This window comes from Apodemus sylvaticus, chromosome 10 (genome assembly GCF_947179515.1).
Source record: "Apodemus sylvaticus chromosome 10, mApoSyl1.1, whole genome shotgun sequence".
NCBI lineage: Eukaryota > Metazoa > Chordata > Mammalia > Rodentia > Muridae > Apodemus > Apodemus sylvaticus.
Window position 1 is genome coordinate 43,072,562 of NC_067481.1, and position 26,723 is coordinate 43,099,284.

The following is a 26,723-nucleotide window of genomic DNA, read 5'->3' on the forward strand; positions in this document are numbered from 1 at the left end:
TCATTCAACCCAGAGCCCCAGCCAATATGATGGTACTGCCCACATTCCAGCCAGATCTTACCATAATGATTGGCAGAACTGTAATCCTTACAATTAATTCTTTGCAAAACTGTCACCTTCAGACACACAGAAGTGTACTATGCCAGTATCCTAGGTGATTATACATGTGATCGATCTGACATTAAAGAGGAAGTAAGCATACTACTTAATAGCAAAGATCACTAAGATGCAGATATGCTGATTCTATGTAGTGTTGCATCAGCACCAGAACATGCTGGTAGACCTAAAAGCACTTTGATATTTATCGTGTTTGGTACCACTTGTCTAGGTTTATTCTCCAAGCAGTGAGATCTTCTATGCCAAAAGGCTCACGAAAGACCTTCACATAATAGTGACATCTCTTCCTTCCCCATGGCACTAAGTCTGTTCTAAGTTAATCAGTACTCTTTAAAATATAGGTATTGGTATTTCAGGTTTGGATAGCATACCAGTGTGTTTGTTCATTTGTTTGTTTATTTTTGAGACTGGAACTCACCAACTAGTTTTGGCTGGCCTAGAACTCACTATGTAGACTAGGCTGCCTTCAAACTCAGAAAGATCTATCAGCCTCTGCTTCCTGAGTGCTGAGATTAAAGACATGGGCCACCAAGCCTAATGTCAGTTATTTCTTGATGCATATGTCTTGATGCATAACAAATTACTCTTAAATATAGTGCTTAAGAGAACCACAGCTCATTATTCCCCATGATTCAATGAGTTGGCTGGGTAATTCTGCTGGGTTCAACAAGCAGAGGTCAGGATGTCAGAGATGGGCACTCTAATGAGTGAATGACTATGGCCTGACTATCTAGTCGTGATTGGATATCTTATTCATGTAATGTTTGGATTCTTTACATGCTAAAGAGGCAGTGTCTCTCATAGGTACCTCTCCCAATGTCCCTTAGTATCACTTCAACTGTATTATATTGGTAAAGCAAGTCACAAAGTCAGCGCAGATTCAGAGACTCTTAGTGGCTTATGCTACAAATATCATGGTCATGTCACTCTTCCATAGATGTCAAGACCAAAATAAAGACAGATATGCTAGACAGAATAGTGGCCCTACCAGGTAGCACCAATCCTGATACCTACTAGGTACCTTATAATTCACTTCCCTCTGACACTACTAGCCAAATTGTCACCTGGTCCAATAAGTTAAAGGGCAAAGTTGCTAATAAGACTGATGTTGATTTCAAATGCCATCTTCAAGTGAGGTCTCTAGAACCCACTTCTGTATGACTTGGATACAATTTTTGATGATTTTTTGGTTCTTTACATTTAATAATTTGTCCAAGTGATTCACAGAATTGTATAAGTTCTATCCCTATGGTAACAGTTTTATTATGAAGGATACAGCCAGATGAAAAGATAAATAGGCTGGCAATGGCTGGAAGTAGAGTCTAAGTACAGTTTTCTGTCCCTGAGGAGTAAGAGGGTACCATTCACCCAGTACGTCAATATATCCTCCAAGCCCAAGTGTTGTGAGTTGTTAATCAGAGTTTTATTGAATAGACATGACCGATTAAATCACTGGCTGCACAATTTTCTCTCCATGCCTTTTATTATGCCATATTTACTTTGCTTGTTGTTATCCCGTAGATTCCTAACTTAGGAATCCATGTAACTGTGTTACACAGAAAAGGTGAAATTAAGGTCTTACTAGCAATCCTTAAAGTTAGCAATTATCCAAGGACATCTGGGTCGGTTCAGTATATAATCACAGCCCTTTGGTAGGGAAAGGGAAGCAAAAGAGTCAGAAGCAGAAAGCTGTCATGGGAAGACTCAGCCATGGCTGTGTATGAGATGGAGTCTCAATGTTGTGACAGAATAGCTAACATAACAATTTGAAAGGAGGCAGCATGTATTTTGACTCTTGGTTTTCCTTCCATCGTGACAAGAAGAGCATGGTAGAGCAGAGGGGGTGGCGGGCTGTGGGTAGTTCCCTTCCATGCATGCCAGCCAAGCCCCCCAGCCTCTAAGGCTGTGCTGCTCACATGTCCCGTTGTTAATCCTCTCTGAGCACTCTCAGAGACAGTGAGGAAGTGCACTTAACTAATCTAGAAACATCTTAGTCCAGTCAAGTTAACAATCTCAATTTACCATCACACCAGAAAAGATAAACAAGCTCTCTCCAAGGACCTTCTGAAAGTAATGACTCTATATCACCATGACTTTAGCTGTTGAACCCCATCTTAGACTTCTAACCTCCACAGCTGTGAGATAATAAAATAATATTTTAAGCCACTAAATTTGTCATAGTCTGCTGTACCAACAATAGGAAGCTAATGCAGTAGGAGTTACAAAGAAGGAAAAAAACAACTTTATTGTTATGGTGTGGGAGCATAATAAATATATAATTATAGTTTTCTTTTTAGGTATTGAAAACTTTTTAAAGTATAAAGCAGTTCACATTCTTCAAAATTCTTCTACTTCTTTAATCATTTGCTACTCTGCCATCTCAAGTTCTCCGTGATGCTCGAAATTACCTAATGTAACTATGTAGGTCTCAGGGTGCATCTGTGTGTCTGATGGATAATGCATTCAGAGAAGAGAAAGACAGGCACTATTCTTACAAGTAGGATATATTTGACCTCTTTGATTCATCCAGTGATAATTTATTCATTATCCTCAGTGTACCAGGACCTATGCCAAACACAGCTTTATATTTAACAGGAGTTGAGATCTAATGCCTGATACAAACCGTAATTGACACAGAGGGGAGAATTTTTAGTGGGGCTTTTTCATAGAATCTCTAATGCCAATTGATGGCTTTATAATGTTTCTGTTACCCATAAAGTTTCATGGCTTTCAGAAGCACAAACTAATGCAACAAGGGCAAAGACATAACAATATAAGGGCAATGGCTGACATGTAGGCCTGACCTCCATCATGCCATGTTCTCTATCACAGTTGGTCTTTACCACAGCTGCTGTGTTCTCGTCTCTTGATTGATTCCTTCAGCTATTTGTAAATATACAAAAATCAGTGTTTACATATCCTAATTATTTGCTCCTTAGCTTTAACCCTGACTGCTTCTGATGAGATTTAAAGAGTAAAATATAAATTACTGATTACATGAGAACTACTTTGGATTGAGGCAGAAAGGAAGAATGTTTCATTCACAGGTATATGTCCCAGTGGCCAGAGGCACTGAGCTTAGTTTGGCACAGTTGACACTAATGACATGCTGGCATCCCTTGTCTGAACCTGAGTTCTGTCACTACTTATGTATTTCTTTAGGAACCATACTATGTACGTTGCATCAAACCCAACGACAAGAAGTCCCCACAGATATTTGACGATGAGCGCTGCCGCCATCAGGTAGAATACCTTGGACTGCTGGAGAATGTGAGAGTGCGCCGGGCAGGGTTTGCCTTCCGCCAGACCTATGAGAAGTTTCTTCACAGGTAAGAGTGAACTACACAGCAGAACCCAACACCACTCAGAATTACCATGAAACAGCAGCCCACATTAGACAATCTGCAAGCATCTATTAAGTGAACAGAAAAGTCAAGGAAGTTGCACATATGAGAAATTATTCTCCAGAATCCACATTGTCCTTGAGTTTGTAGCTTATAAGCCATGGAAGGAAGTTCAGTCATTTTGATGGAAATGTAAGGAACATGGATTTGGAGTCTTACCCAGTACTGTAATACTTCCTTCCCACTTGTTCCTAGGCCAGATGTTTCACTTCTTTGACCTTATTTCTGCATCTATAAAACAAATATTAAAACTTCATTGAGTAGTTATAGTGAGAATTAAGAAAAAGTCTAAGTCCCTGGAACATAATAGATATTCATTATTACTATCGCTGCTGATACAGGAACTATCATCACTAAGTTAAGCACTGAGGTTGTGAAATTAGACTAATTGGTCTGAATCTTGGAATCACCATTTTCTAGTCATGTGACTCTTTTTCATGACTCAATTTCCTTGTATGTGAAGTGGAGATGAAGTAGTACCCACCTTGAAGAGCGCTGGATGACCGGGACGAAGGACATAATGGCACTTAGGGCAGCTCCTAGATGCAGGAGACACTGAGTGTGAAATGCTGCTGCTGCTGATTCAGGGGTGGTAATGACAGTGACTGTTGGCAAGTGGGAGCTAGGTCAAGGTTTTCATTTTCATCAATTTAATTATTTGAAATGTCTATATTTAAACATTTCCAACATTCTGGACGATCTCTCTCTCTCTCTCTCTCTCTCTCTCTCTCTCTCTCTCTCTCACACACACACACACACACACACACACACACACACACACACACACATACACACACACACACACACACACACACACACAAAGTGAGTATATAAATATATAAGACTTAAACCAGGGGCTGGAAAGGTGGCTCAGAGTTTAAGTGCACTTGCTCTTCTCCCAGAAGACCTACATGGATGTGGTGGTTTGAATAAGAATGGGCCCTAGGCTTATATATTTAAATGCTTAGGGAGTGGTAACTGCTTGAAAAGATTAGGAGCAGGAGGTGTGGCCTTGCTGGGATAGGTGTGGCCTTATTGGGGTGGGTGTGGCCTTGTTGGAGTAGGTGTGGCCTTGTTGGAGGAAGTGTGTCACTGGAGATAGCCAGGCCCAGGGTCTGGGGCTTTCTCTCTTCCTGCTGCCTGTGGATCCAGATAATAGAACTCACAACTACTTCTCCAGCACCATTTCTATTCGAGTAAAGGCTCAAATTAAATGATTTCTTTTATAAGAGTGGCTGTGGTCATGGTGTCTCTTCACAGCAGTAGAACACTGAGTATGACACTGAGAACCTCCTATAACTTCAGCTCCACAGATCCAGCACCCTCTCTAGACCTCCTTGGGCAGCTGAGCACACACAAGCACACATAAAACATAAAAATAAATGTAAAATCTTAAACCAGAAAATTTTAATGTTTGAGGTCAGAGGAGTCTCTCTCTATATATATCTCTATCTCTATCTCTATCTCTATCTCTATCTCTATCTCTATCTCTCTCTCTATCTCTCTTGGTTTTTTTTGAGGGGTGGGGATTTGGTTTTTTGGGGTTTTTTTTGTTTTTTTGTTCGTTTGTTTGTTTGTTTTGAGGCAGGGTTTTTCTGTGTAGCCCTGGCTGTCCTGGAACTCACTCTGTAGACCAGGCTGACTTCAAACTCAGAAATTCGCCTGCCTCTGCCTCCCAGAGTGCTGGGATTACAGGCGTGCACCACCACCGCCCGGCTAGAGGAGTCTGTAAGGAGATAACACTTCCAGAGAGAACCCAGGTATACAAAGGTTAGAAGAGAGAAGGCCAGACAGAGGGAGCAGCCAGCAGAAAGAGTCTACTGCATAATGAGTATGGCACGTTAAGAATCACCTGATCAGTATAGTTTAAAGATGCTGTGTATCTGGTGTGTGAAATAGAGAAACAAACAGAACCTGACTTGTGTTGAACTTTGTAATTAGAACAAAGCAATGAAATATTTAAGTTAGTGAGTTTTAAGCATTGAGTAATATGTCCTATAGATGTCTTCATGTCACTATGGTGACTATGTGCTCTCCCCGCCCCCAAAGAGATGTTTAGGAATTCTGCTACTGCAGGAATCTAGAAAGTAACTTGCAAATAGTGTCTTCAGCACTGTTACCGTGGACACACCCAGATGCATTGGAGCTGGGTGACAAGGCTGGCTTGTGCACGAATGGCCTGTGATGAGTCGAGAACAGAACAGAATGAAAAGTGTCAAGTAGATGTGCAGTTCAAGCCTCTGGGTAAACACTATACTGAGTAAAAGAAGTCTCAGTTAGTAAAGTGCTTCCTACAGAATCATGCAAAGCTGAGAGCAGATTCCTAGCACCCATATGAAAAGCCAGGTACATGCCTATAATCCTAATGTTGGAAAGATGGAAGATGGCACTAGGGGTTTGGTAGCCACCCTGTCAATACAAATAAGTGAGAGACTGTTTCTCCAGAAAATAAGGTGGGAAAAGAAACAAAAAGGTAAAAAACAACATAAGGTAGAGTGATTGCAGAAGACACTTAATGGCCAGTCCCCACACGTACCTGCACAACACATACATGTGCACCTGCACACACTCATCATGTACACACATATAACCATAAGGAAACAAGTTTCAAGAGGAAAGCACAGAACAAGACAATGATAGAAATCAAGATTATTTGCTTGGGCTGGGAAAAGAGTTAGTAGTGTTTGCAAGGAGGTCCTGAGTTTGTTCCCCAGAAGTACATCAAAAAGCCATGTGTGGTGGAGCATACCTGTAATCCCAGTGCTGGAAAGGCACAGACAAGCAGACTCCTGGGGCTCACTGGCCTGTCAGCCTCGCCTGTGTGGCAAGTTCCAGGCAAGAAAGAAACCTGTGTCAGAGTAGACACCATTGCTGAGGAATCACACCTAAGATTGTCCTCTGGCCTCTACACACTGGTACACGTTATGTGCCCTCACATCTCCATACACATGTGTCAGCACACATGAACACACACATTATTCTCTTGCTCTTTAACTTTTAAATGCCTTCTAAACATCTAAGTTGAAAGCTTGGGTTCTTAGGCATGCATACTTGGAGTTCTGGGAGGAAGTTAGGCTGCAGATATAAGCCCAGAAGTGGAAAGAGACGAGGAGGCGGTCTGAAGTGGTATCCAAACTTGTGGTCTAACAGCAAGGAACCAACAAGAAAAGAAAAGGAATAACCCCTGAGACAGAAGGAAAACTAGGAAGGAGCTGTGTCACAACCTGACAGGTAATGGCATTTCAGAAAGAAACTTGTACCATCATATAAAATGTTGTTGCACCAGGCAGGGGTGGCGCACGCCTGTAATCCCAGCACTTGGGAGGCAGAGGCAGGCAGATTTCTGAGTTCGAGGTCAGCCTGGTCTACAGAGTGAGTTCCAGGACAGCTAGGGCTATACAGAGAAACCCTGTGTCTCGGGGGGGGGCGGGGGGGGGGGGGAATGTTGTTGTACAACCACTTAGAAGTCAGAACACTCAGAAGTCAAAAGCTCGGCAATAAGATTTATCAACTCAAGAGTCAAAGGAGAGGGCAAAGCCTGGTTTGAGCAGGATGGGAAAGTAAGTGGAGTCTGTGGCTGTAACGGCTCAGCAGTTTGCTGTACAGTGGGAGCAGAGAGAAATGAGCACAGCAGCTGCAGAAGGATGGGGATGACTAAGAACAGGGGACATCCCATGGCACATGCGAGGGGGCTCTAAAGTAGTAAAAACATCCTGGAGGTGGCAAGACAGGAGAGAATCCCAAACTCTAAGCTATGTCGGCCTGAGATGGGAGCAGAGGCCTATTGCCTGTGACAGTGGGTGCAGTCAGAAGGCATGGCATGTCAGATGCAGGAAGTCTTGAAGCTTCACTGGTAGCAAGATGCAGTTGTTCCTGTCTGTATCTGCATTCTCAGGGCCATGTGAGACAGGATCCTGAGTAAGAGTGAGCTTTGGGAGGAGAGCAGAGGGGAAGTGAGAAAGAACTCCTTTAGAGCAGTGGGTCCCAACCTTCCTAAAGCCTGTAATACAGTTCCTCATGTTGCGGTAACCGCCAACCATAGTTATTTAAATTACTACTTCATAATTGTAATTTTGCTACTGTTCATAACTTATATCTGGTATGTAGAATATCTGATATATGACCCCTGGGGTCATTCAATACCCCCAGGGATCTTAGCCCACAGGTTGAAAACTGCTGTTTTAGAGAGTGGGAATAGGTGGGTTTGTTCCACAGGCTTGCCATCAGAAAGAAAAGAGGACCTGTTGGAGATAGGAGATTATAAACGTGAGAAACCACATAGTATTGACAAATTTTCTCCACGGCATTAGAATTCAGTAATAGGTGTACAAGGGAGATCACACCAAAGAGATGTTCTTGGCTAGAATGAATAAAACTTTATAGATTGATAGCCTGGAAAACTGGAGTTCAATTTTATAGTAATCAAAAAGTTATGCTTAAAACTGATCCATTGTTCCTGTTGAAGTCACATAAATCTATAGACTGTATAGAAGGAGTGTTTTCATGAGTGGAGGTGTGTGCATTGTGAGTCTTGATTTCAAACAATGTCCAGTTCTTTCATTAGAAAAAGTTATAGTCCATCTTTATTACATGGAAAACTTGAACAATTTATCAGCTGCAGTGTTGTCATGTACAGAAAGTCAGTAGAAGTTAAATCCTGAGCATCATGGGAATGTAGCCATCAGAGGGGCTGTGCTGGGCGTGTATTGCCTTGAGATAAATGGAAGCCATGAGAATGGTTGCAGTAACCAAATAGTAAGTAAGCATGGCTTGAAGGGAAAACGTATTCTATGAGTGGAGACCTTTACCTACCTTTTGTTTCCTTTTGGACCTTGTAACTTTCAACTCAGAAGGTATTAGTATGTTCATTTGAGGCATGAAAAAATAGTAGTCACTAGAATACATTTTCTACACGCACATAAAAGCAGAAAGGTTAAAAAGAACATATGAAAGGTAAAGTGTTTGCCCTGCAAATGTGAGGCCCTGAGTTCAGATCCCCTGCACCCATGAAAAGGTGGGTACAGTGTACACGTCTTTAGCCCCAGTGCTAAAAGAGGGTCAAAGAAAGGTAGGTTTCCCTGGTTCTGGAAAGACTCGGTGTAGCAGTATAAGGCAAAACCAGAACAGGGAAGTGGGAAGGGGTGGGTGGGAGAACAGGGGGAGGGAAGGGGGCTTATGTGACTTTGGGGAGTGGGGGGCCAGAAAAGGGGAAATAATTTGAAATGTAAATTAAAAAAAAACAAACAAAAAAAAAAAGAAAGAAAGAAAGAAAAGAAAGAAAGAAAGAAAGAAAGAAAGAAAGAAAGAAAGAAAGGTAGGTTTCCAGACCTCAATGTCCAGATAGTATATATGAAAATGGCAAACCATTTCCAATAGTCTTAGTGGCCCAAGATTAAATACCCTATTTCTACCCCAAACATCCTTAAATAGTGGAAAACATATATGTATGTGTTGGTTGAATTTTATTATCAACTTGATATAATCTAGAGTTACCTGGTAAGAAAGAAGCTCAGTGGAGGAATTATCAGATCAGATTGGCCTGCTGCCATATCTACTCCTTCGCGGTTCTTGCTTCCAGGTTCCTGCCCTGAATCTTTGCTCTGACTTCCCTCTGTGATGGACTGTGACATGGAAGTGTAAACTGAAATAAACCCTTTCCTCTCCTAAATTGCTTTTGTCCATGGTGCTGATCACAGCAACAGAAAGCAAACTAAACAATCTTAAAATAGCAAATACACAGCCAAGATCCTTAAACATGTATCTTACTCTTAAATAGTATTTGAAGTTTCAGAGGCAACCCAATGTCTCAATTATAAGCAAAGACAATCTGGTGAAGCTTGAGCTGCCTATTTTTCCCTTTTTTTATTAGATATTTTCTTTATTTACATTCAAATGGTACCCCCTTTTCTGGTTTCCCCTCTGAAAACCCCCTAACCCATCTGCCCTCCCCCTGCTCACCAACCCACCCACTCCTGCTTCCCTGTCCTAGCATTCCCCTATAGGCCAGGCATGGACATGTATATTTGTTATCCCAGCATTAGGAGGCTGGGGCATCTGGATTGTTTATACCTGGCCTATATAGTGAATTAGAGACCAGCCTGTGCTAAATAAGAAGGCCTAGTGAGAGGGAATGAAGATTGATTGATTGGTTGATTGATTGATCGATCGATTGATTGATTGATTGGTTGATTGATGACTGGTTCAGTGTAGCCACATGACTAGGAGATTGGCATAGTACCAGTAGCTGATACAAGCAGCCACATCTCCAGCTGCTGTAAGGTAGGTACAAGAAGTAAAGACAGAATAGGGAAGAAGCACTATTCAAACAAACTCAAGAAATGCCCAAATGTTGAAGGGATTTTAGTATATTTAAAATTTTCAAGAGAACTATAGCAATAGTCAATGGCTTTTTTCAAAAGCCTGTTCTGTGTACCAGGCACATTTTTTAAACATTTTATGTGTTTGTTTTAAGTTACTGAAACTAGCAACCATGGGAAACATTATCTTACATCATTCTATATGGATGAAAAGACAAAGGTGCTACGATCATTGTCTTTAATATATTGTGCTGGGGAAAATGGATATCCACTTGTAGATATCCCATTCTATACAAGTCAATTCAAAGTGGATCAAAAACCTTCATAGAAGAGCCAAAATTTCAAATTAGGCAAAATACTACAAGTTCTAAGGCTAGGGAGATGACTCATTGGCAAAGTGCAAACTGAATTTGATCCCTAGCGCCAACATAAAGCTGATTGTGGCAGTGCACATCTGTAATCCCAGTGCTGCCAGTCAGTGGGTTGGACTCCCAGGAAGGGTCCTGGGAGTTTGCTGGAGAACCATTCTGGATTAAAGAGTAAGCTCCAGCTTCACACATTTCATTTTATTATTTTTTTAATTTTAGATTTATTTTTATTATTCTTAATCATGTGTGTATGCATGCATGCAGACATGTATACGTGTGTGTGTGTGTGTGTGTGTGTGTGTGTGTGTGTGTGTGAATCTTGTGCACCTAAGTGAAGATGCTTGAGGAAGCTATTGGATCCCTAAGAACTGGTTAAAGACGGTTGTGAGCAACCATGTAGGTATGGGATTTGAATATGGACCCTGTAAAAGAGCAGCCAGTGCTCTTAAACAATATACTATCTCTCTAGTCTCCAAGAGACATTGATTTTAAAAAAATTATGTCAGAGAAAGCAATAGAGGAAGAACCCTGACTTCCACACACATACGCACTGATGTGCACACATCAGAAAGGCCAACCTGAGACATCAGCACAGGCTATGACTTTCTAAACAAGCCTTAGGAAAAACAGCAAAACTTAACAAATTATAAAGGTTATATGTAGCAAAGAAGAAAAAAACAGAGAAGGAATAGCATAGAGAATGAAAGAATATCTATTATCAGACAGATTGATAATCAGAGCATATTTTTTAAAACAAAGCCATCAAAAATTGCAAAATAAAATCACTTCATCCCACCCCAGTGTGATTGCTTTCCTCAAGACTACAATCTACAAATAGTGAAATGCAGGAAGAGAAGGAACGAGTACACACTGTAGTGGGAGTGTGAATTAGTACCGACATCAGGGGAACCTGCATGGAATGTTCCCAAGGAACATGATCCAGCACATAGTTCCTGTGTGTATACTCTGAGAATCGAACTATTCCCATTAAACATGTTAGGGAGCCAACCTAGGTGCCCACCAACAGGTGAATGCATATAGAACATGCATAGATACTATTCATTTTCAGGTAATTGGATGGAACTATAGATGATTATGTTAAATGAAATAATAGACTCAGAAAGAGAAGTGTTTCTGTTTCCTCTCATCTGTGGAATCTTGAGAGAAGATATGAAAGTAGAAAGAAAACTAGAAGAAGGAGATGAGGGAGGAGGCTTTGGAAGGCAATGGGGTAGATCAGAGAGAGTCTACTGTATTTGATATAAGAGTCTTAGTGAAACCTGTTATTTTATACAACTCGTTAAATTGTTTGTTGTTCTTGTTGTTGTTGTTGTTGTTGTTGTTTGGTTTTTTTGGAGATGGGATTTCTCTGTGTAGCCCTGGCTGTCCTGGAATTCACTCTGTAGACCAGGCTGGCCTCGAACTCAGAAATCCACATGCCTCTGCCTCCCAAGTGCTGGGATTAAAGGCATGCGCCACCATCGCCCGGCTCGTTAAATTGTTTTAAAATAAGAAAAACATATGAGTACCAGGAGGAAGCATCAGAATCTTCTGTAAACTTCAGATTCAGTATCAGAGAAAAAAATGACTTAATTTAGCTCCACGTTAGTGCTGCATAGGGTATGGGGAAATCAGTGTACAGGCAGGGTTTAGATGCTCTTCCTCCTGCCATGTGCTCATGTGTGTGTGACTCCCTAAAAGGTCTGCAGAAGCTCATGACTGCTTGCAACTAAGCAGACTATGATAGAAGTAGTGGAATGTCACTGTGAGGTGATGTATGGCTTCTGTCTTACACTTGTAACAAAACAAAAGCTGTGGCTTAAGGAGTGGCTTTGTCACAGACTCAAATGGAAAGGAGCTGCTCAGCTACAGAAATGCAATTTATTCCCATGGGTCGACCCAACACTGCTTAATTTTCTCCTAGTTTTAAGAGTTTATCCAAAGATCCATTTGGTTCCTTTGAAGAGAGTCCTATTATCATGAGCATTGCCAGCTCTGTCCTTCCTCACTGTGCTAATTAGACCTCCAGAGCAGCATTGAGAACCTATGAGGGCAGCATCCTCGTCTTGTCTCTGTAAAGAGAATGCTTCCTAGGAGCCTGTTTACAGATGGAATTTGCTATATATGTTTGGCAAGAGGCCTTCCAAAGATTAAGAAAGTCATTTTTAGCCCAAGTTTAGTAAGAATTATTATCATGAAAGAGTGTTTTGGTGAAGAGACCTTCTTTTTCATCTCATCGGGCTGATGAAATCCACATCTCCTAACAGTTGGCTTAAGTTTTGTTGAGAAGTTTTTCTTTTAGACTACGATACTTTTTTTTTTCTTTTTTTTTGCCATTCTTTGATTTGTGCTTTTTTTCCTTCACCTAGGTACAAGATGATCTCTGAGTTCACCTGGCCTAACCACGACCTTCCTTCAGACAAGGAGGCTGTCAAGAAACTCATAGAGCGATGTGGCTTTCAGGATGACGTAGCTTATGGGAAGACCAAAATTTTCATTCGAACACCCCGTACACTGTTCACCTTGGAAGAACTTCGTGCCCAGATGCTTGTCAGGGTCGTCCTCTTTCTACAAAAGGTAACGTCATGGTTTATAGGCAAGAGGGTCAAGACTCCACAAATGGTTTTCTTAGTTCAAGAAATGTGTGCGGATGGTACAGTGTGTGGATCTTCACCTTTTTCTCCCTTCATACATGCAAAGGTTATTTGGCTGTGCCACTCCAAAACTTGAAAGATATTTTGTCCTCTGATGTTTAAAGTTAGGTATCCTGTTGGCCTACTTTTGCAGCTCAATATTTTTCCCCTCAGTTTAAATGCTTAAAGGACTTTTTAAAAAATTCTTGCGTTTCACCCCCTGGCAGTGGACAAAGAGACACCATGTTGGTGGTAGTGTTCTGGTCAAGGGCAGAGCAGATAGCAGATTAATAGTATTGGGTTTTTGCCTAGGGAATTATGACCTATCTATCCATAGGTTGTTGGTCCCTTTAGTAGTGCCAGATATGGGTTCCATCTCATAGAGCAGGCCTTTGATCTCATTAGAGAGTTGTTGATTATTCCCATAGCATTCATGACTATTACACCAGTGGGCCTATCTTGTCAGGCCAGGCTCACAGGGTTCCCAGCTTGGTGAGACTCATGCTTACTCTTCTCCTCTGGCATCATACTTAGCACTTCCAGTACTGTGACACTAGCCTGTAGAAATGAAGCTTCCAAATTAGTACCAGCTTGATGTCCCTATGGTCTGTGACTCAAGAATATAGTATCTTCAGCAATACTGTTAAGTTTTGGTGGAGAGCCCTGAGTGCTGGCAACAGCTTGTGATGCTTGTGAGTCTATGGGACCCCAATAGCCAACTCTAAAAGAGTTAACCTATTCCTGGCTCTGAGGTTTTTATTTGCTAGCATAAAGTATATGTTTGTAGAATTATCTCCTGATTGTAGGGGTAATTCCAATAAACTACTTCATATATGTATAATTATACATTTATGAAGCATCTATTGTTTTAGGTATTTTTGTTCATTTTTCTTCAAGTTGGTGTCTTCTTGATAATAAGTAAGAATTCCTTGAATCCAATTCTTGTTTGTTTGTATGTTTGTTTGTTTGTTTGTTTGTTTTGGGTTTTTTGAGACAGGGTTTCTGTCTGTCCTGGCTGTCCTGGAACTCACTCTATAGGCCAGGCTGGCCTCAAACTCAGAAATGTACCTGCCTCTGCCTCCCAAGTGCTGAGATTACAGGCGTACGCCACCACGCCTGGCTTCCTTGAATCCAATTCTTAACATTGCCTTATATCCACTTTTGACATAAATATATTCTATTTTATTTTATAGTCATTAAAATGAAATGTATCTAAAATGTGCTTTGTTGAACACAGATTCTATAATTTTATACTCTGTATACATTATGCCTTATACTTTGGGATTTTGAATTTCATTTGAGAATTCCTTTGTTTCTAGGTCACAAAAATAGCTTTTCTCTCAAGAATTAGATGAATTTCTCTCTTACATTTATATCCTTAATTCTTTTGTAATACATCTATGAAATGGTTTCACATAGTGTATTGGCTAGTTTTGTGTGTCAACTTGACACAGGCTGGAGTTATCACAGAGAAAGGAGCTTCAGTTGGGGAAGTGCCTCCATGAGATCCAGTTGTGGGGCATTTTCTCAATTAGTGATCAAGTGGGGAGGGCCCCTTGTGGGTGGTACCACCTTTGAGCTGGTGCTCTTGGGTTCTATAAGAGAGCAGGCTAAGCAAGCCAGTAAGAAACATCCCTCCATGGCCTCTGCATCAGCTCCTGCTTCCTGACCTACTTGAGTTCCAGTCCTGACTTCCTTTAGTGATGAACTGCAATGTGGAAGTGTAAGATCAATAAACCCTTTCCTCCCCAACTTGCTTCTTGGTCATGATGTTTGTGCAGGAATAGAAACCCTGACTAAGACACATAGGAATCCGATTTATTTTTCTTTCATGTGGTTGGCCAGTCTTCTTCTTGTGAGGTAAGCCCATCAGAGACCACCACACAAACACTCTGATATATAACAAAGTCTTTATTGCTGGCTGGTGACTGCATAGGAAACTTGTCCAAATTATGCAGCCCCATGCCTTACAGCCTTTTGTCTTTTAGGCACAAAAACGGCACCCTGGTTGTCACGCTTCCATTAGTAAGAAGCAGAACAACAGAAGCTAAAAGGCAAGGTTAAAACATCTAGAGTCGTTTCTGGAACTGTGGACCAGGTCTTTGATGGACCAGGTCATTGTTCCTAGTTCAGCAGGTATTAGGACCTGAATGCTGGGTTTCAAGGTCAGGATGGTTCCTCTAACATAGCATCCGTTATACTAAGGTCTTGACCTGATACATTCTCACACTATCTCCTGCATAGTCTATTCCTTTTCCTTTGATTTTTGGAGCTACTTATAACTCATGTTGAATATACTGTTTTCCCTGGTGCTTAGTTCTGTTTCAGTTTTTCTATTTGTCTTCCTTTATATTAACACCACACAGCTTTTACCACAGTATGTCTTAGTACTCAGCTTCTTAAGTTGTGAGTTATAACCCATCTGCAACTAAGTAACTGAGTGTGGAGAGTGCAAAACCTTTGATAACAGTAAAAGGTTTCTGAACATGCAGTAACCAAAAACTAATTCAGAATCAAACACATAATGAATGTGAGGTGTTTGAGGCAAGGCTCACCCATGTTAAATTGTGAACTTTTGCTGCAGCTCTGATTCAGAACACCTAACATGCCCACTTTGCAGTGGACAATCTATTTATTACAGTACCAACCAATCTGCTGCAACACTTTAGATCATATTTGAAATCACCATGTGCGATGAATTGTAGTCAGTGTTACAGTTGCTGCCCTTACAGAAACACAGTTGAATTATAGAAAACAAAGACAATATTTTCACACTGCCACTCTACAGTGTGTATTGAATTAGTGTATCCTTAGATTGCATTCTGTTGGGATGTTTGATCTTAAAAATTTCTGTTTGAATGGCTGATTTTTCTTTCAAATATATTGTAAATGTATGATGGCACTATACCTTTGATCCCAGCACTTGGGAGGCAGAGGCAGGCAGATATCTTAAATTTCAGGACAGCCAAGGCTACACAGAGAAACCTTGTCTTGAAAAACAAAAACAACAAAAAATGATAAATGAACTTTAGCTCCTATGTATATTTCATTCCATCCATCTTTAATATTTGGAATTTCCTTCCATCTTTAATAAATGACAAAATATATGTATTCCAAAGGGTTGTGTTAAAGTAATTTTCTTTATTATTTATTATTATTAATTGTTTGATTTTTAAACACACATATGTATGTATGTATGTATATGAGTTGTCTAAAACTTTCTCAGGTGAATAGAGTTCACAGTAGGGAACATTGAAGGAACCCTGTCTTGATGTACTGTAGGATAAACCCACCTTCTGCTTTTCTTTACTGAGATGGATTGGACCACATATAGACCTTTATCCTGCAATAAAAATTTTAATGTGTGTAGTAACACAACTGTAATCTTTATTAGAATCGCACTGAATTTACAGAATCTCTTAAAAGGATTAACATTTGTGTAGTATTAAGTGATCTATATGAGTACAAAATAGGTTTATTAGTTAAATCATCTTCATTGGCCTTTAGACCGAAAGAGGACTTAGGATTCATGATTAATTCATAGAGAATTTACTATTTTTAATGCTAATGAATTTAATATATTTTCTACATAGTAATGTTGGTACAGAAAATAATACTGACTTATGTTGGGTTTTCTGCATCAAGAATGAAACATTTCTTAATTCGTGTTTGTGACTAGTTTTCCTGGCTATGTAGACATAAAATTATCCCTTCCCTTACAGTGTGTTTCTAAGCCTTGGTGCCCATTCACTTTGCCTGGAATGCAAAATAACTTTTAAACTAGACTACAAAATTATGTTTAATCTCAAGTTTCTTTGTACCAATTGTGTTTTGAATTCTGCCTTTGCCCACTTCTTTTTCCTTCTTATGAATGACTCTGACTTTGGGTCTTTATTTTCTGAAACCCTGAACTGTTTTCATGTACTTGTCACAGATCTGAGTCCTTTCCCTTGATCCTCAGTGCTCATCTTGGGGGGAGTTTTGTGGGGGGCTGGACTGATTGGTTGATTGGCTTTCTTCGCTAGTGTCTCTGGAGCAGGATCTGGCCCAGGCTTGAATTTACCATGGTCATCCTGCTTCAGCCTTCCTAGTTCTGGGAAAAGTGTGTGCCCATGCCCAGTAGTCTGTTATGATTTTGTTGTTAATTTTGTTGTCTTCTTTTAGATCTGATATTGTATTTGATCTGTCTTTTGAAACAATCTACCCAGCATTGAAGTTAGTCTGTGCAGATTCACTTCCTAAGGAAGACATCTGGAAGGGACACCTTGTCTTGTTCACCTTGTGTGAACCTAACTCAACAATTTTGTTGAGGCTTTGTGTTTCCTTTTGTTTGTTGTTATGTCTGCCTTTACTTGATGTATGTAGGCCAAGCTGACTTGATATGCAGTTTCACAGAATGTTGGGATTATAGGTATGTGCCACATTGGCAACTAGCTTTCTCTTGATCTTTATGATGACCTGTTTTTATTATTTGTTGTAGAATCAGTTTTGATAATTTTTTCCCTAGAAAATCATCCAGGTTCTTAAATGTAACTGAGTAGACTTGAACCCGTTTTTTCTTCAGATTCTTCGCACTCTCTGTCTGCAGTCACTCCTTCTTATGCTCACTGTGTTTTCTCCACAGCTTTAGTGATACATTTGATTGTTCGTCCCCAAGGACCATGTTTCCAATTTACTTATTCTGTAATTTTCTTACTTTTAGTTTACTAATTGTGTTTTATCTTATCAAGTCTTTGTAACCTGAAGAACAGAAGAGAAAGTATCTATCTTACTCTAATTTCTTTCACATGTGTTAATGATGAACTATGAAAGTTGTTCTGGGATTTCTTGTATACAAGACTAGCTATTCTGTGTGTGTGTGTGTGTGTGTGTGTGTGTGTTGGATTCCTTTTGTTCCCAGTAATTGATTTTCATTTTTTCTGTTTTGGTTTTAGTTTGTTTATTTGTTTGGTTTTAAGATAATCACTTTAGCATAGAAGCACATACCTGTAATCTTAGTACTTGGAAAGACAGAGGCAGGAGGATCACAAGTTTGAGGCAAGCCTGTGCTACATAATGAGTTTCAGGCAAACCTGAACTATATAGGAAGACTCTGTCAAAAAGTCAAGAGCTGGGGATGTAGCTCAGTGCTGACCTAATCTGTACAAGGCCCTAGTTTCAACCTCCAATGTACACATACAAAAATGTAGGGGCCAGTGAAATGGCTCATGATGATGAGCTTGACTACCTGAGCTCAGCCCAGGGGATAGAAGAAGAGAATGCCCATGGGCTGTCCTCTGACCTCCACTTGCATGCCTCGGTATGTGCATCCACACACATGCATGCAAACACAACAAAATAAGTACATAAAATGTAATCATTTTCTCTTTCTAAAATCTTTTCAATGCAATACATGCTTTATGTGTATGTTATTTTACTTTCTAGTTTTATGAGCTTCTACTTCTGTTATTTCTCAAAATCACTCTAGGAATTTAGTGGCATTTATTATACCATGAATTTATTTTAAGATTTATTTATGTGTACTGGTGTGTTGCTGTCAGCCTGTCTGTGTAAGAGTGTTGGATCCCCTGAAACTAGAGTCACAGACAATTGTGAGCTGCCATGTGGTGCTGAGAATTGAACCTGGGTCCTTTGAAAGAGCAGCCAGTGCTCTTAACCACTGAGCCATCTCTCCAGTCCCATACTATAAGTTCATAATTGTCATCATCTGATGCTCGGTCTTTCACCATCTCCAGCTGGCTGGAGCCCTCCCGTGTCTTCACAGATGATCAAGAACAGCCCGGACTTGCTGAGCGTTGAGCACAGTACTGTCCACATCCCATTGGCCATGGTTCCTTGCAACCTGTCATGCACTCTGCTCTCAGTTTAGAGGAGTGTTGTTCATGTATATTTTTAAAACTTGCTATAATGTGTTAATGATAAGTATTTTTAGAAAATAGCTTTTTGTTTTTTAAGATAACACTTCAGAGGTGGCTAGGAAGCTGGTGTATCACAAGGACTGCCCTTGCTGGTCTGTCTTGGTCAACAATTTAATCTTATCTGTACGTTCTTGCATTTATATGTTAACTTTGTGCTGTGCCTTGCACATTTGCGTGCATTTGGGGGAGTTATAATTAAGCCCCCATCACAAGAATGATCTTGTGAAGAATTAAGGGTGGTTCATTAACAGTAAGCTTATAATGAAGTTATGAATTCTGAAATTTGAGAATAATAGAGCTGTTAATTATAAGGGACCTCTGAGGTTTGTATACAGAACTGAGTAAATGAACCACAAGACAGACTGTGGACAGAATCATTCTCCAGCCAGGATTCTGTTGCTTCTACAGCCTGCTTGCCCCTCTCCTCTCAGGAGCTGTATACTGTGAAGTTTTGTCAAGTGATGTAGGAAGTGAAGCAGTCTTTAAGGCACTTCTAAACAAAGCCCTCTTCCTTCTATGTGAAATGAACCACATGCTTTGTTATTTCTCAGACTAAAGGCAAAATATTTATTTCTCAAAAAATACCAAACAAACCAAAAAACCTACTTTTACCCTTAAAGAAACAAACCAAAAATCTTCCTAAAATGGTATCTGGCTGATGGATGCTCTTCTGGTTACTTTATATGCTACTTACATCTTTTAAGAACCTTGTAAACAAGTCTGTTTGGTAACTAAGGGAGCTAAAGTTCTAGTTAAGTAGATAGGTGGAGGTCACACAGATGATGAATGCTGGAACTGAAAGTTGAACCCAGGAACCTGCCTCCCACATACTCAATGCACTTGCTCAACAGTGGTCTCATTCAGGGTGCCCTGTTGTGAGAAAAATCAGCTGTGACTCACTCACTTGAAGGAAAGTTTGTAAAACCAGCCGCAAAGGTGATGAGGAGGAGGCAGATGGAGGAGGTACAATTCCTTTGTCAAATCACCTTAGACATCCACCAGTGTCTGAATCATTCACTGCAAACCGTGTGGACTGGGGTATGTTCTTAATACAAGTGGAGGGAAAAGTTGATGTTGGGAGCATGAATCAGCCCTTGACATGACAAGGCGGTCAGCAAGTGATGCATTCTGACGTGTTCTCTGGGAGAAGAGATCTGTGCTTGTTAAACTGTCCTGTGAGCCACCGTTGGGACAGGAAAGGATGTGGATGCCAACTGACAGCATGGGCTGAGTTAGTGTGAGGATCTGAGAAACCAGCACAGCCCAAGCAGTCACAAGAGTCCAGGCCTAAGAGCAGCTAGTACAGATCAGGCTCCCCGCCCCACCCCCATCCCCCCACCCCTCTGGCTGTCAGCTTGATCCAGGCAGGAGGGGGGCTTCTCCAGCAGTGTTCTGCTCCTAGCTGCACAAGGTTCTAAGAGCAGCACCAGCTTCTCAGGTTTGGTTTTGTTTCATTCAGCTAGGGATGTTGTTGTTGTTGTTGCTGCTGCTGCTGCTGTTATTGTTGTATGCTTTTTCTGAAAATCCCTGAGATGGGCTAAGATTAAGTTAAGGGGTGAACAGCCAGCAGATTGTTTGGCTCATTTTCTGAATATGAAACACAAGCAATCAAACTAAACAAAACTGTAGTCACAAACTGACAGACATGAATAGATAGCATGTTTAGAACCAGAACCAGAACCAGATGTTCACTCAGTGGGAACCAGTAAGGGCTGGGTTGTCTCCAGATCACTCTGACCCTATGAGCATTACTGCCTCCAGTTTCTCCGATAGGCACACCAACCAGAGACCAGAATACAGGCTTCCCTCTGGAGGGCCAAATGACTGAAAAACAGACCCGGGTGCTGCCGGTTGGGCTTTGGGGCTCAAGCACGTAGGTATTTCGTTCTGGGCCAACACACCAAATATTGGGGTCTGAAAAACCAAAATAACCCAAGCAGTCATAGGAGTCTAGAAAAGCAAGATCTTTATTTGAATTAGGCTGCAAAAGCTGTCAGTCAGGGACAACAGCACAGACTTGGGAATTGACTGTGCCTTTGAATGTTCATCCTAGTATTAAAGCAGATATCAAAATTTTATTGTACTAAGGCCACTACTGATCAGTGAGGGCAGACTGAGGAGCTGAACTGTGATCCTGAAGAGAAATTGTACAACATTTCCCAAAGCAAGGGGAAGCAGGGCAGGCCGTAGCGTTTTCAAATCATATTTTGATACAGGGGTTAAACAAGGAAGTAAACGTTGGTGACTGGGCCTTATCCTGGTCACCCAGTTTCAGGTTCCTCCACTCAGCTTTTGCAGTCCGATCCTCTCCTGGACTTCTGGCCAGGAATTTGGAATGATAAGGGAACAAAGGTGTGGGCAAGCTGCCCAGAGTCAATTTATGTCCTGACAGGCAATGCATTCATAACTTGTGTGCCTTAGTTTAGATAATCTGCAACTTCCCTCTTCACATTCTTCACTGGTTAGCAGACAAACATGAAACACCGGAAGAATCAGGGTAGGAGTTGCTTTCAGGACCTGGGACATGAACTCAGTTTTGACCCTGCCAGTAGGGTCTCGGGCAACTGTCTCCTAACAACAGTCAGGGAGTGCATTACTGTGCAGTCCACAACACAGCAAAGTACAGACTCACAGATCCGCTGCTTGGCCTCGCCCTGAGGATTGAAAGAAGTACAGTGTACCTTTGATCAGATAGTAGTTTCTAACTATCTTTGTAGTATTTTTAATGAATAATAAACATGGATTTGTTCATTATTTCTGAATGGAGGTATGAAAATGAGGAAGATCAGTTTTCACCCACAAGAAGCTGGGACTTAACACTCAGACCAGTAGGGTAAAGAAATGGTGATGCCCTGGGGCAGACAGTAAGAGCTCAGGGAGGGATCAGACCTAAGCTGAGGAAAAATGCTTTGTTGGAGAGAGTTACAAAAGTTTATCAAAATCTTAACTTTTTTAGATCTATTTTTTTTCCTTGAAAATGTATTTCTACTAATATAATCAAAGAAGGACATGGGAAAGGAGTAGTAAGGGATGCCTGTGGCATGAAAGCAGAGGAAGGGTTTTCTGGGCAGAAGAAGGGACCAGCAAGAAGGGATAAGGGGGTTAAAAAAGGACAGTGGGAGCCGGGCAGTGGGAGCCCCTGCCGTTAATCAGGAGGCAGAGACAGGTAGATCTCTGAGTTCAAAGCCAACTAGCTACCCAAAGTCTACCCAACTAGCTCCAGGACAGTCAAGGCTACACAGAGAACCCTGTCTCAAAAAACCAAAAATGTCAACACTTACTGTAATGGTCTCTAGAATGGTCTCTGTACACTTGTGAAGGAGTGAGAATTTTAAAAGCAAATAGCGTACTTCTATTCTTAGGGAATTATTTTGTTCTTAAAGGATCTTTTATGAGGATTTCAGCAATGCCCAGGGTTCTCCTGGGACATACTTTGAGAACAGCTGCCTCAAAGCATAAACCCAGACTAGAAATGCTCAAGTGTAAGGTACAAACATTTTTCAGTATGTTCAAGATTATCCAATTGCTTTTTGTGTTTTGTTTGTTTGTTTGTTTGTTGTTTTCTGTTGCATACTCAGACAAGGGGGCCCAGGAGCCTGTGGGGATACTTCTGTCTCCACCTTCCGTCTTCTGTCTCCACCTCCCGTCTCCCCACAGGAATGCTGACCTTTGCTTTCATGTAAGCTCAGCTGTAACTGTTACATGTTTATACATCAGTAGAGCTATCAGCTAGTTTCTTTCCATATTCTATGGAAAGAGAAAAAAGTGATGTGCCTAGTTTTAAATAAAAGTATATCAAAGGGGAAACAGACTAGCCAATTAAGAACCTGATAGCCTCAGTCAAACAACTGAGATTAGAGGAAATTATCAGACCATGAGAGTTGTTTGGGGTTCCTATTCTTCCAAGTTGAGGTCATAGATAGCTAATGTCTCGAATGACTGAGATAGAAGGTACAGTCACTGGCACATATTTTCAGGATTTCAGTAGTGCAGGCATGATATGTTTCAGGTATGAATGAGACATTCAAGTAGAAATGACCGGCAAGGGGTTGGTGGTGGAAAGGAAAGAAGAAAGGAAGTAGCAATTTTCTTTTTGTTTGTTTTTGTTTTTGAGTTTCTCTGTGTTGCCCTAGCTCTCCTGGAACTCACTCTATAGACCACACTGACCTCGAACTCAGAGATCTGCCTACCTCTGCCCCCTGAGTGCTGGGATTAAAGGCGTGTGTCACCACCACCCAGCCATCAGTTTTCAAATATACAGTCACCAGTGTGTTAATGTAAACCGTGATAAGCACAAGATACAAGAGAATGAAATCCAAGGAACAGAGTTCTCCAGCAGGAAAGTATGTTGGACATTTATAATAAAATAGTATGGGAAAGTGTGTATGTTCTTAATGAAGAAAACAAGGCATGTTGTCTTCTGAAACATCTAGGATTCAGCTACTGAATTTGAAATCTTATCCTGCATATATTACTAAACCATGCTATTAGAATGAATAATATTGCTGTGTATAAGTCATTGATCTTACAATTCTGAGGAAAATTTCTGAGATTTATGATATAAGCCAACAACTGATCCATTTAAATATGCGTCCACATCTGCACCTTGACAAATGACAGCCTTTTAGAAAAATAAAAAGGCTTCAGCAAAAAAATTATCATTGAAACCACAAGGCGTTCTTTCCTTCCCACCCTCAGCACCCTCCTCCTTCTCCTACCCAACTGGTGAATAAAATGAGAAAAAGCATATTTGGAAAATAATGACGACTTGTCAAAAGCAATTTGTCTCAGCCTTATCTCCTCCTAGATATGGCCAGTGTCATCTGTTGCCCTTCCACAGACCACTTCCCCCGCTGTCAGTCAGTGTCCTCTGCCTCCCTTTCCCAACCCATCCCCCCCATTGGACTCAGATGATTTGCTTTCCAGAAAGAGCAGCAAACCCGTTGCCTGGGTGATAGCTCATTACTACGGCAACCAATTTGGTGCATCAGTATGAATCCCAATTTTAAAATGTAATTATGCCAAGATGTGTACATATGCTTCAGATTTACTTAAAAGAATTCTGTTCCCCTTGGAAGGAAAATGTTTCCTGTGTTAGATGAAAGAGGGGGAAAGCCTTTATTTTCTCCTCTCGCTCGGGCTGAATACACCTTTGAATTGAGTCTCCACTGTGCCAGGAAAACAGCTTGCTTTGTTTCTTCCCTCACCACTTTTGTTTTAACTTGAGATGTTCCTTCTCTCAGACATTTCTCTCTTGAGACCTGTCACTCACAGCCCAACAGCTGTTGTCTCCATGGCAACAGTGTCTGGCCCCTGTAGGTGGTATTAGAGAAAAGGGGGAGGGGATGGAAACATGGCTACATTTTCATTGCTCTTTTGTTTAATTGCTACAAGCTGGAGAGGTTGACTCTTTGTAAAGCATTCATTAGTAAAAGGAAAGGGATTTAGTGACTAGATGTTTACACTAAATCACAGTATCCCCCTCTACCCCATACTCAAGAGCAGCAAGCTATGGATAAGAAGCATACCTTCACAGGTGTAGCTGGATGTGTTCAGACGCGGGGGACAAAAGCCATCAAGTCGCTGCTGAGCAATTCAGCTTTGCTCCTTCCCCAACAAAAATAATTGTTCTAAAGACACAAAGGGCATATTTGGGTGCAAGGAGTATTTATTTTAGTTACCTGCCTTATGAAACGTGCCTACTAAATCACATAAGCCTTGCAACTCATTAAGTTTCCCCTGTCTGGAAGCTGCCAGGAAGCGCAGCTGCCGAAGCCATCTCAGTTCTGCTTTCTAACATGACTTCTCCTCTCCTGCTTCACCTCTGCCCCACTGCTTGGCTGGCCGCCTCTGGTTCTCGTGAAGATCAGAATATTTTATTGTAATGGCTGTTCATTCCTTAGTGAAAAGTAACTGCCACTTAAAGAATTTTTAGGGTTTTTTTTTTTGTTGTTGTTGTTGTTTGTCTGTTTTGGAGGGGGTTCTGCTTGTGGTGGCTGGGGATGGAACCCATGACCTCAACATTACTTGTCTTATCATTAAACCATATCCCTAGTGCAAGGTTAAAAAAATACTCACTGGCATATTTAATTTTTTTTCACATTTTTCATTAACCTAAGAAAATGTAACTGTTTAACAAGGTAACTATATAATAAGATATGTGTGGTTTCAGTCTGAGCACCACCTTGTTGAGGTATTTTTTTCTTTTCTCTTGCTTAGCAATGTATGAAACTGCTACCAAGTGATATACGTGAGTCTGAAATTTCTAGCGTAGCTGAATTGGCGAGCTCCAGGTTCACTTAGACTGTCAAAACACGAGGTAGGAAGCAGTAGAGGAAGACACTGAGTGTTGACCGTTAGCCTTCACACGCGTGAGCACACCTGTGCTTGCCCATTTACATACTTGTATATAGACATGTATACCCGTGCATATCATACACATATTAAGTGATGAGAACTTTCTAAGCAATAATTTAGCAATATATTTTTTAAAAAATCTAAAAATGTTTTGTTTCTATTCTAGCTACTATACTTGAAGTAATTAATATTAAGAAAATTCTTTAAAATGTATGTAAAATTTATTTGTAAAAAAAATTTGTTCTTATGAAAGTAGAAAGCAGTGGAAAAATTTAAGTGTTAAGACAGTAGTTGTGTATATTATACATCTGTGTAGCAAAAAACATACAGCTATTAACAGTGGCCATGTAAAAAATTAATATCAAAATGTTCATGATAAAAATAACTACTATACATCATGATATTAAGTATTATTTTCTCTTGGCTCTGCTGTTCATTCTAGAACTATCTGCTTACATAGTCATCATAGTGAAAGGGACTGAGGACTCACTGGGGGCAAGGCTGTAATCTTACATAAAGAAAATTTAGATGGTGGCGCACACCTGTAATCCCAGCACTCTGGGAGGCAGAGGCAGGCGGATTTCTGAGTTCAAGGCCAGCCTGGTCTATAGAGTGAGTTCCAGGACAGCCAGGGAGCCAGGGCTACATAGAGAAACCCTGTCTCAAAAAACTAAAAAAAAAAAAAAAGAAGAAGAAGAAGAAGAAGAAAAGAAAAAAGAAAATTTAGTAGTATTTTTATTCAGTAGTTTTATTGGAATGTCTTAATGTTGCCAAACATCATGGTCTATCCAAATTTAGTAGATAATGAGAGCCTGTGGTTTTTTTTTTAAATCTAATTATATCAAGTGTTGTGGTGCATACCTTTAATCTTAGCACTTAAGAGGCAGAGGTTGGTGGATTTCAGGGCAGTCTGATCTACATAGTAAGTTCCAAAACAGTCAGGGATACATGGTGAGACACTGTCTCAAAGAGAAGAAGAAGAGGAAGAGGAAGAGGAGGAGGAGTAGGAAGAGAAAGAAGAAGAAGAAAAAGATGATGATAGTGGTGGTGGTGGTGGTAAAATAAGATGTTTATTTAGGATATTGCATTTAAATTAGAATATTGAATACAGAGTTATAAAATAATATATTAAATCTGGATAGTCACCTATCCTAAATGGTTTTATTTTGTATTTGTATGGCTAGGAAATGGACCATTTACAGAAAATGAGTTGATGAGGAATATTCTGAGAACTAAGATAAAATCAAGTATTTATCATTCAAATTCACTTTTACAGACTAATTTGTGAGTTTATTGATATTTAAATGAGTAGATTATAAATAGAAACAATATATAGCTTTAATCTTAATTATTTTGGCCTAAATTTTTAATTAACATTTTTATTACAATTAACACATTTTGAATATTTAAGTAAAGATGACATCAACCCAGTCACTGCCCAGCTCTCTTATGCACAGTTTTAAACTCAAAGCCATGACTTGTGCACCATGCATAGGTATTCTCATATAAAAAGCCAGCAACAGCATTAAGCTGCCCCAGCCCAGGCTAAGTGACCTTCCAGGCTTTCTTCCTTGACTCTTACATATACAACACTGTAGTCTTAGTTTCA

General features: G+C 40.5%; 1 protein-coding gene across 2 annotated transcripts in view; it reads left to right on the forward strand.

Annotated features, from left to right (window-relative positions):
• Myo1d (myosin ID) overlaps nucleotides 1–26,723 on the forward strand; it is a 295,829-nt gene that overhangs the window by 121,811 nt on the left and 147,295 nt on the right. For both annotated transcript variants that reach the window (XM_052197479.1, XM_052197478.1), the window contains exons 15-16: nucleotides 3,280–3,446; nucleotides 12,576–12,783. In XM_052197479.1, coding sequence (XP_052053439.1) covers nucleotides 3,280–3,446; nucleotides 12,576–12,783 — 375 coding nt within the window. The remainder of the gene's footprint in view (nucleotides 1–3,279; nucleotides 3,447–12,575; nucleotides 12,784–26,723) is intronic.